Genomic DNA, 10,429 nt, shown 5'->3' with positions numbered 1-10,429 from the left:
TTTTTTTTTTTTTTTTTTTTTTTTATAGTTGTTCTTGGACTTCAAAATGGTGCACTCCAAAATTATGATTCCAAAAGAGAGGCCAAGCAATCGAATTTAAGAATATTATTGAAAAAAATAGTATTTTTGTAGTCAAAAGAAGAACCCAATAACCCGGACGCCGGGCCCGCCGGGAATCTGAACCGTGGCGTTGATGATTTGATTGGCGAGACGGAGGAGAAATCATGAGACACCTCCATCAATCTGCAACACAACATAATAAAACAAGAATCTGGAACCAACAATCTTCAATCACAAGGCCATTACAATTCCCCTTTATATATAACCCATTTTCTCAAATTGTCTCTTCTGATTCTGAATCCCTTGATTTTGTTGCTTGGATTACGAATGAGTTTCTCACCCAATCCACTTTCCCTCAGCGTCCCTGACAGTGCTTTCGATTCATGGCTTCGCGATTCCGGCTACCTTGAAATTATCGATCAGCGCACCTCTGACGTCCACCGTCATTCCTCCGCCGCTGCCGCCGCTGCTGCCCCCATCACATCTACCTCCGCCCCCACCACTCCTTTAGCTACTGGTTTCTTCATCTCCCTTTTCTCTCGAATCGTGACCCTTTTCTCCATTTTCACCCTTAACCCCTTTGCCAAGCTCTCTGCTGCGGATTTTTCTGGGCCAGCCCCCTCCTGGACTTCTGGGTTTATTGGGTCTTTTGAGTCGTACTCGTTTCCTTCTTCGCCGGCTCAAGCTCGTCTAAGAGCTCATGAGAATGCTAAACGCTATGCTCGCAATTACGCGTCCCTGTTTGTTCTCTTCTTTGTCTGCACGCTGTATGTTCTTCTCTCTCTCTCTCGTTATTGGATTTTATTGGTGGGTGTACATTCTGTTCTTGAAGTTGTTGATTTTCATGGGGGTTGCGTATTGTGTTCTGTTTGGTTTTTCATGAAGAGGAGAACAGTGGAAGCTGTGAACAAATCGGTATGTTAAAAGAATTTTGTTTAGATACGGTGATGGCTTTAGTTGTTTGATTGGATTGTTGAAGCCTACTCGAATGCCAATCCCAGTGTAAATTCTGTGCATTAGAAATTGTGGATTGGCTTTGAGCTATTCGAAATGGTTGGATTAGATGAAATTATCAGGCACTTGCAGTTTCTTCTTATGTTTTCCTTTTGTGGATTCAAGTGGTTTGACTGAACAGAGAGCCATTGCTTTTGTTGGTCATTAAACTCGAACACTATCACTTGGTCATGTTATTCGTTCATTCCCTTGTTTATTGTGGATGATTTCAGGTACCAGATGCCTGTTGCCCTTCTTGGGTTGATATCATGTATGGCACTTTGGGACGTTGTTAAGTTTTGTTGCAACAGGTGGGGATTAGACAAATATCCTGTTGTTTGGCAGTGTTTGGTTCGCGTTGCTCAGTGTGGTGAGTTTTAACGTTTTTAAGTAGGACTTTGCATATACACTTCTGAGAAGTTCCTCCCAAGTCTTCTCTTCAAACATGTATAATGCCTATGGCTATCTATCGTAGTTCTTGTTTTGACTGTTTCATTTGGTTAAGATTACAAGCCTAAGGCTATCTATCGTTTTAAGATGACTGATAACATTAGCTCAATTGTCCCGTATTCTGAGAAATTGAGCCAATGGGTTGGCGGAGTAGGCAGCATGTGAGACCCTATATCGGTTGGGGAAGAGAACGAAGCATTCTTTATAAGAGTGTGAAAACCTCTTCCTAGCAGACGCGTTTTAAAAACCTTGAGGGGAAGTTCGAAAGGAAAGCCAAAGAGGACAATATCCACTAGCGGTGGGCTTGGACTGTTACAAATGGTATAAGAGCTAGTTACCGAGCGGTGTGTCGTCAAGGACCCGAAGGGTGTGGACACCGAACGGTGTGCCAGCGAAGACTTTGGGCCCCAAAGGGGGGTGGAATGTGAGATCCCACATCGATTGGAGAGAGAAACAAGTGCCAACGAGGATGCTGGTCCCGAAGAGGAGTGGATTGTGAGCTCCCACATTGGTTAGAGAGGAGAACGAAGCATTTTTTATAAGGGTGTGGGAACCTCTCCCTAGCCGACGTGTTTTAGAAACATTGAGGGAAAACCTAGAAGGAAAAGTCCAAAGAAGACAATATCTACTAGCAGTGGGGTTGGACTTGTTACACTACATCTTGGAAAAGTTTTGCATACACTTCAGATTGCTATTTGGAAGGCTTTGAGATTTATTTCAAAACTTAGTAAATTACCATGCATGATCCACAAGTGTTTGAGCTGCTCTTATTAGTTCATTACATCAGTAATCATCGTATATAATCCTTTTTTTCTTCCAAATACTGAACTAGTATAATATTTTGCAGTGACTGTCATTATCCTTTTATTTTCCAACTTTCAAATAGCAATTTTCTGTGCACTCGGTATTGGGTATACAGGTGACCCCGGAACATTTCTATGCTATGTAATAGAGTTCTTCATCAGTAATTCTTATCGTTTGAAACGTTTGCAGGCATGATTTTGCACGCTGCATTTCGGAAGCTGACTCTCGCCAAGCCCCCATCTACTGGGAGTCAAAAATAGGTAGCTACAGACAACAAATATTTGTAATATTATATGTGAGCTATGTTTGAGCAAGCTTGCTGCAAGGTACCCACATCTGAATCTATGATAAGATAAAAAGTGCCTGGTAATTCTGCATACTGAAGTACAAAAGGCATTTGTTGTATTAGAACACAGAGGGTAGAAGCTGTATTGGCATGTTAAGTTCAAAGAAAGTTAATTTTCAATTATCCCTGAAAATGGTACTACTAATCCTGTCTAGAACCATAATAATGTTGGTAGAAAATGAATGATGTTAGCTTTTTTTAGTACAATGTATTTGGATGATTCAATCTAGTCTAGATTTTTAATATAAAATATATATTCAGGTGTTTACATGGATGTTGTGTGATGTTCAATATATGATTAATGTGAATTTAAACTTCATTAGTTGATCTCAAATTATGTCTTCCGCTATGTTAAATTATTACTGGTTAGTCAGGTCAATGTTTGAATAATGGTCTTAAACCAAAATTAAAAAAACAAATCAAGGACAATTGGAAAATTTTAAAATTACGAGACTAATAGAACCATGCAATATATATGCATGCTTCGAAATGTTGAGGTCGATATCGATGAGGATGAAAGGATATTAACTTTGCTTTTTCTTAGAGTTTTGTGTTCAAACTCTCCACTATTCACAGCATTTCATTAGAGCAAATTATTCATCAGTATTACAAATGTGAATGCAATGAATAGCAAGCACCCATATTCAAAGAAATGTGAAATGCTGCTAACAAAACAAAATTTTCATAAGCAAAAATCACCAATTAAGAATTAATACACCGTTTCTTACAACCACGTATGTACATCAACTCAAGTAATGCACTGTCAAGAATAAAAAATATCAAACAAATACACAACCTTTCTCCCTTTCAAGCTGGACTCAGATCCCTTGATACCTGACCTTGCCATCTGATTCACAAAGCCATGCAGTTTAGCTCAAGCCCATTTGGCAGTAATCAGAAACTTCATATGAATACTCTAGATTTTTTCCAGTTTTTCTATGGTGTGCAATTCTAAATACATAAACAAGTGGATGAATATGGGCGAGGCTAAAGGAAATGGGTGATGGATGAGGTGAAGGTTCCCTAGTCTAATAAATAGCACAGACGAAAACAGTGCATCACTCTAATTTGCGTAGAACCAAATATTTTCCTACCACTGGATAAAAAAAGGAATGACAATTACCATAAAACAAACCTGGAGAGTAAAAATCTAGCAAGCGAGCTCAAATTAGAATTTGAATGAAGTTCCTTGTTCGATGGCTTTTTGCTGCTATCAGAATCGGCAACATCTTGTGTATCTTCAGGAACTGTCTTTGCCTTGTTGAATATGCGAGTGGCCAAGTCTTGTAAATTTTTCAGTGAAGATTCCTCAGAACTGCAGAGATGTTTCTCGAAGTTAATTATGAGAACTTAACATAGCGCGACATGGGAGGGATTAAGAAAATGAAAGAACTAACAAACCTGGCCAATTTCTGGAGCAACTTGGTAACAAGAACTTCACATGATCCAGGTTTTACGCGTTCCATATTTATAAGTGCATTAATTACAGTGCGAGAAGGTGATCCTTCCGAATCATCTGCAACTACCTGAGATGACATGTAAGAGGAGGTTACACTTTTCAGCACATTTGTACTCAGAAAATAAATGTCGTTGAATAAACAGAAATATATTGTGCACGTTGGTTATCACTCTAACAGAACAATTTGCTAAGGAATCAAATCTAAAGCTCATGTGCTATAATAAATGCACCATAAAAGGCCTATCTAGGGATGAGGATATTGAGAGACCCAGGGTTAATTTGTATATCCAAGTAATAGGAAGATGAAAGTAGAGAGATTCCAAGTTGGATAAGTAACCTTGTCATGAAGTCAGTAAGCTAGCGTGGGGCAAAGGTAAAATTTACAAGTTTTTAAGGAGCTGCAAATCTGATCATAACGGAAGGAGGGAGATTGGATGCCAAGGTAAGAAGTAGCTAGTATGGGGAGACGGAAGACTCAATTTCTCCTCCAAACATTGTATATCTGTTGATATATTGGAAGTAGATCAAATTTAGAACATCTCTCTCATCGTATCACAGCAGTTTGACGCCTGGAAATGGTTGAGGTGAAGACACTGGAGGAGAATCGCTAGGATCCAATCCTCTATGTAACAGCTGCTGACACAAACATGAGAGAAGATAGCAGGTCGCTGGAGAAGACACTGGAGCTAGTGTCTGAGTGCATGACCAATTCTCTTCACGAACATTTCAGCTCAATAGAACAAAAGGCGATGGGAAAGGACAGGTAGTTTTGGATACATTGGCAGCATAGGAGGAGAATTTTACAGGAGACCATTTTGTAGGGATGAATCATCAACTTCTGCAAAGTTGGAGACACCAATTCTAGATGGAGATGATTCTAATCAATGCATGGCGAGGGATGAAATGGAAAATGAAAAGGCGGCATTCATATGACAAGCCAAAAGGCAATAGTTCAATACCATCAGGAAGTGGGCTAAAGGTAGCAGGAAAAAGAAAGTAATAATTCACTTTCCTCACTCCTTGCAGGAAGCACCCTATGTGAGAAATTCTTGGCCTTTAACCACGGGCCAACTGTTAAAGAATACTGCTTCAAAATTGGGACTCTGACCTCACTGTTAGCCAATATCTCTAATGATGTGTTAAGGAATTGGAAAATTTATCAGTGGACCATATTAGGCTATCGAGGTTGAATTCCGTCTTTTGTTGCAAGGGTGCCAAGTTTAGATGGGAGTGGCCCAACATTTAGAAGACAAGAAGAAGAAAGCCCTACAGCTTGTGAAAATCCTTGGATCTTTCACAACCAACAGCACGTAACACTTTAAAAAGAACAAAAGTAGATCGGGGGCATGGTTGAGACTAAGAAAAAGTCGATGCAGGGAGGCCCATAAAGAGAGGTGCTACACTCTGATTACACCAGAGGCTAGTGAACAAGTTGTAGGTTGATAAGAACATGGAAGTGTATGTGGATGATGTGTTAGTAAAAAGCCGAACTATCCAACAGCTTGCTATTATGAAAGAAGAGAGAAAGCCGAGGTCAGATAAGAAAGAAATACATGAATTTAGTTTACATATGGCAATAAGTAATATGTGCAAGTTTTTTAAGACGTGGAATAACCAATTGTCAAGAAAATAAATAAAAGTCGGAGAGAAATCAGTGTCGTCATTAAACATGGCCAGGAAAGACTTGAAATGCTTCACAAAATGTTGTGGCAGTTTGGACCACAAGACGTCGAAAGGAAAATGAGATAGGATGTTGGTGAAAGTAAGAAGCTAATAGTTGAGAGATGAGAAACTCAAATTTCTCAATAAATCTCTTATTTTAATTGGAAGTAAAACCAATTTAGAGTAGATAAGCTCTACCAAAGACGTAGTAGACAAAGGATTATTCAATAAACAGGAAAGAGAGCATAACAAGATGGAACACACTCCACAAAAGTATCATGCAGCTGTCGCAGATATTACTAATGCAGAAAAATTATTAGATCAGCAAGATATTGGCTGCACATAATTCAATGCAATAAACTTATGAACTCCAATCAGCTCTTACCTCTTTCAAGGATGGCATAAACAACATCGATAAAGGTGCAGAACCCGAGGCTATTTTTGCAAATTCTTCATTATCACTTGATAAAGAAGGTTTTGGCAATGCTCTTGGTGCATCAAAGAATTCATGAGAATGCCTGAAAATTATTGACATCAGGCACAGACCGACATTCAGAGGAGCAAAATTTATTTTGGCAATTACTTAGATGTACCTCGAAGAGTCAGAGCTACTCACTGTTTGCTCTGTTCTTCTATTTTCCTTCCTGTCGCTGTGTATAGGGCGAGCTGATCTTTCCCTTGCATTAGCTCTCTTCAATCCTGCTGCTTGAATTGCAGCCTTTGCCTACAGTCATCAAACAGGTCATAATTAGTGACTGTACAGCACTGGAGCATATTTTGATTTGTGTGCTAGCAAGGAACAAACAAAATTATTTTTTTTTGAAGGAGATACATTTAAATTCTACTATAAAACCAAAATGCTGAATTAAATGAGTAAGGATTGCAATCGTAAATACATGATCTCAGAACTTCAACAAAAATGACCAAAAAGAAAAGGGAAGATACTTGCCATGTTTAAATCCAACCTCCACCTATTTGCCCTTACCAGGATAACAAAAGAATACTCATGTCAATCTTAAAAACGCATGTTTTGGCCTACAACTAATTAAAATCAACCTGACTGAATATAAAATTAGTAGCAATATAATAAAACCAACAGTAAGAGCTACATTGAATAATGATGAGAACACAAATCAGTAGAGTTAAAAGCCACCTCCGCAAGGTTAAATGCACTATCTTCAGGAGACAAACTTGAAGTTTTTTCTTGAATTCCCAATCTGGATTTAGGAGTCCGAGGAGAATCAGAATCATCACGTTCACCTCGCATAACAATAGTACCACTAAGGGATGTGTCCTCAAAACATGCTTGTGCACTTCCAGACTGCATCACATCGTTGATTTCATAACCAAATGTGCATAGCAAAGCTCAAAACGATCAAGAGCATCATTATATTTAAGAAAATTCTACCGGATTGTTTTCATTATGAAATTGAGTAGATGCATTAGATCCCCTGGGAGGCCGAATCACAATAGTTCCTGAACCACTTACAGATAACTCTTCCTGGAAGTTAAGCATTGAAAATAAAAATAATAATGAGGAGAAGAAGAAAAGATAAGAGATAACGTTATCCGCAACAAACTTCCAAACTATAGCCATAATATTCAGTTATGCTATAAGGGTTCTTTTTTTTTTTTTTCCTCTTTGTTGCAGGTTTCCTTACTAAACTCGGCTGCAATAGTAATGATAATTTAGAACTTCTGGAACAAATAAAGGTCCTTGAAGCCTTGCTATTGCAGATAGATTTACTTTGAACCTACAATTGCATCGATGATTATATTAAATATCCAGCTTTTTACTCAATTATTCATATTATAAAGGAGATATCATTTAATTCAAATCCTTATGATGCACTAATTTTATTTAGCTAACTTCTGGGACAAGTGAGGTCATGATTTCTGTTGTCAAGCAAGCTCCTAATAATCAAGCTGATTGACGAGCTAGCAAACATGAATGCAAGAGCACTTGAAGCAAAGAGAAATTGAAAAAGAGGAGAATTTACATCTTCACTAGCATTCCCCGTAATGTATGAATCTCTAGTGCTTTCTGCTATGTCACTTGGTGCATTTCCAGATGCAGCTAGCCAGTTACCGCTCTCTGCAACTCTACTAGGGGCAGCCTGACCATAAGGAATTTCTGGTTTTCTTTCCCCAACTTGAGGTGGTTTTACACTTCGAACAGTACCTGTACTATGTGGTCCCCCAATGCTAAAGTCCCATCCCGCATTCTTAGGAGTTTTACTCTGGTTGCTGCAATTATAAGTAGTAAGAATTAAACAGCTCACGAGTGTGGCATCAACAATGTTTGGCATTTTTTCTTTAACAGGAGACAGGTATATATTTGGTTTACCCACCTGGCACGAACAGTTTCTTCTCTTAAATTTCTTGATACTTTCACCGTGTCCATTTCACCCATACCTCTAGGACCATTAGTTGGTGTCTCTACATCTTCCTTTATTTGGTACTTCGGACGTTCTCTATCAAGATCAACAAATAAGATAACTGATGCATCACCTCTTACAAAAGACAACTTTATATCATTTGGGTTTCCTCGATTCTTCAAAAGCATTAACACATAAATGTGGAACTATGGCCTATACAATAGAAAACATGGAGTAAAGGAACACCAAATTCCTTATCCATGCCTAGGAACCAAAAATTTAGAAGAAATAAACAGTGAAGAAAGGGAAAAAGAACAAAAACATGGTGAAGCAATTATCAGAAAACTACCCTATAAAAGTAACAGAAATCAAGTATGACAGACCTTATTCTCTCCAGAAGCCTAGGACTCTTCCTGGCATTCTTAATGAACCGATGCTTCAGAAGCTCTTTGGCACTGGGCCTCTGAAATTAAAAGAGCAAAAAGATACAAAAGACAAATACAAACAAATATAATCGCATAATAGAAGGAAGAGCATATACATTAAAGAGAATGAGAAAGAAAAGGATGAATTATCATTCAATACAAATCCTGAGAGCCTTAAAAAATAACCTAAGAATGCCTCAAATATTGATACGTTTAGCACATTTTGGGTTGACTTTCAAGTAGCTCCTGATTTCTTATAATGAATATTGAAAAAAGATTAAGGAAAAAAAACCTGTAAATCCCTAACATTATCAACCAATTGCAACATATTGACCTACCATTTAAGTACTGTACGAAAGTAATTGAAGAATCACTATACACGTGCCCACTGTGTCATTCATGTTCATTTTCATAGAAACACTAGTTTGTGACTTGTAATCATTGGAATTTCAACCGCATAACTTCCTAGAAAAATCGTACATTCACACTCTACTAACAAAAAAAAAAGTTAATTTGATAATTATATATTCCACAAATTGAAAAGAATTCAACCAAAACATGGAACCAGTGCATAAGAGAAGAATAATGCTTTACCTCAGCAGGTGTTTTCTTCAGACACAGTGACACTAATTCTTTCATAGGGCGAGAAAAATGTTCATCCAACTGCTCAGAAAACACACCACAAAAGCTACTATGTCATGAAAAATGACACTACACCATTTCATACCAGGAGTTCACTGTTGTCATGAAAAGTGCCGAGTCTAGAGTTATTAAGTGAACCTGAGGTGGATTTTCTCGAGGTATGATAAAAAGAACTCGCATGGGATGAAGATCAGCAAGTGGAGGCTCCCCTTTTGCCATTTCAATAGCAGTGATTCCTAGAGACCAGATGTCTGCCTGCATCAAGTAAAATGTGATCATAGTGAACGAAGAATCAAGTATTGAGAAGTGTGGTTATCTTAGAACCAATTAAACCATGAAAACCAAATATGGTTCTGAGTACATACCTTCTCATTGTATCCTTCAGAATTCTGAATAACCTCTGGCGCCATCCAGAATGGAGTTCCTACAAATGTCTGTGGTTATGAAATCAGTGATAGGTAACACAAAATTTAGAAGATATCATCCAATAGCATTAGAAGATGGATAAAGGGGAAAAAATAGTCCAGAATAATAAAATCAGCAATTATACAGTAAAAACAAACAAGAAAGCAACTCTTACAAGAAAAATTTTACAAACAGAAAGAATTTACCAAAAACTTTCATATTACTTCTAATAATGATTATAAGAAAATATTTATGGATCTAACAAGGAAAGAAATAGCAGGAGAAGAAGGAGCTAAAATTCTCCCAACAACCAGCCAGCCAAGAGTGGTAGGAAGCCTCATTGGAAAAATTACATAATTCTAATAACGTGAGGAAAAGAACAAAATAATAATGAACGAAGTTCAATATTTCACATCATTCTCTACCTTTCTCCTTGATATTGTCCTTGTTAATTGAGCAGAAACACCAAAATCTGCAACCTGTAGGAATTAAACTTTTAGCCCTTTAAAGCAAAACCCAGCCGTCTTAACAGTTAAATCAAGGCTCACACAAGACCTTTTTATCGTGAAAAATCTTACCTTAACATCACCATTTTCGCTCAGTAAAATGTTTGCCGCTGCAAAGTAAAATACAATCTTTCAAAAGACTAACATAGAAGTGAAACTCATTTATAAGAGTTGCCTATTAACTCTTTAAACTCCACTTTCTTTTTTCTTTTCTTTTCTTTTCTTTTTTTTTTTTTTTTTTTTTTTTTTTTTTTTTTTTTTTTTTTTTTTTTTTTTTTTTTTTTTTTTTTTTTTTTTTT

The 10,429-nt window shown here is 37.5% G+C and overlaps 2 protein-coding genes across 4 annotated transcripts in view; one reads left to right on the top strand and one right to left on the bottom strand.

Annotated features, from left to right (window-relative positions):
• The first annotated feature begins 129 nt into the window (after window positions 1–129).
• Window positions 130–2,921, top strand: LOC111480937 (PRA1 family protein H-like). Of its 2 annotated transcripts, XM_023126171.1 has the most exons (4): window positions 139–827; window positions 1,287–1,423; window positions 2,351–2,422; window positions 2,497–2,921. In XM_023126171.1, exons 1-4 carry the CDS (start codon window positions 388–390, stop codon window positions 2,565–2,567), a joined length of 720 nt encoding a protein of 239 aa, XP_022981939.1. In that variant the 5' UTR covers window positions 139–387; the 3' UTR covers window positions 2,568–2,921. The 2 variants fall into 2 exon arrangements, with proteins under 2 accessions (XP_022981940.1, XP_022981939.1); XM_023126172.1 differs by lacking the exon at window positions 2,351–2,422 and having other exon boundaries at window positions 130–827.
• Window positions 2,922–3,313: 392 nt separating this feature from the next.
• The window catches only part of LOC111480933 (germinal center kinase 1-like), a 16,288-nt gene continuing 9,172 nt past the window's right edge, over window positions 3,314–10,429 (bottom strand). For both annotated transcript variants that reach the window (XM_023126165.1, XM_023126167.1), the window contains 15 exons: window positions 10,203–10,240; window positions 10,050–10,103; window positions 9,585–9,653; window positions 9,358–9,474; window positions 9,172–9,240; window positions 8,536–8,615; window positions 8,126–8,248; window positions 7,775–8,021; window positions 7,183–7,275; window positions 6,928–7,095; window positions 6,368–6,498; window positions 6,160–6,292; window positions 4,055–4,179; window positions 3,789–3,968; window positions 3,314–3,500 (listed from right to left, as the gene is read on the bottom strand). In XM_023126165.1, the coding sequence (XP_022981933.1) occupies window positions 3,461–3,500; window positions 3,789–3,968; window positions 4,055–4,179; window positions 6,160–6,292; window positions 6,368–6,498; window positions 6,928–7,095; window positions 7,183–7,275; window positions 7,775–8,021; window positions 8,126–8,248; window positions 8,536–8,615; window positions 9,172–9,240; window positions 9,358–9,474; window positions 9,585–9,653; window positions 10,050–10,103; window positions 10,203–10,240 (1,667 nt within the window). In that variant the 3' untranslated portion in view covers window positions 3,314–3,460. The remainder of the gene's footprint in view (window positions 3,501–3,788; window positions 3,969–4,054; window positions 4,180–6,159; window positions 6,293–6,367; window positions 6,499–6,927; window positions 7,096–7,182; window positions 7,276–7,774; window positions 8,022–8,125; window positions 8,249–8,535; window positions 8,616–9,171; window positions 9,241–9,357; window positions 9,475–9,584; window positions 9,654–10,049; window positions 10,104–10,202; window positions 10,241–10,429) is intronic.

Source organism: Cucurbita maxima, unplaced genomic scaffold (genome assembly GCF_002738345.1).
Source record: "Cucurbita maxima cultivar Rimu unplaced genomic scaffold, Cmax_1.0 Cma_Scf00006, whole genome shotgun sequence".
NCBI lineage: Eukaryota > Viridiplantae > Streptophyta > Magnoliopsida > Cucurbitales > Cucurbitaceae > Cucurbita > Cucurbita maxima.
The sequence above is the reverse complement of the archived record's forward strand: the minus strand, read 5'-3'. Positions and strand labels throughout refer to the sequence as shown.

Coding starts and splice junctions, on each gene's coding strand:
- LOC111480937 (XM_023126171.1), top strand. CDS start 388: ATGAGTTTCTCACCCAATCCACTTTCCCTCAGCGTCCCTGACAGTGCT. Junction 828..1,286: donor CTCTTCTTTGTCTGCACGCT/GTATGTTCTTCT, acceptor GGATGATTTCAG/GTACCAGATGCCTGTTGCCC. Junction 1,424..2,350: donor GGTTCGCGTTGCTCAGTGTG/GTGAGTTTTAAC, acceptor AATATTTTGCAG/TGACTGTCATTATCCTTTTA.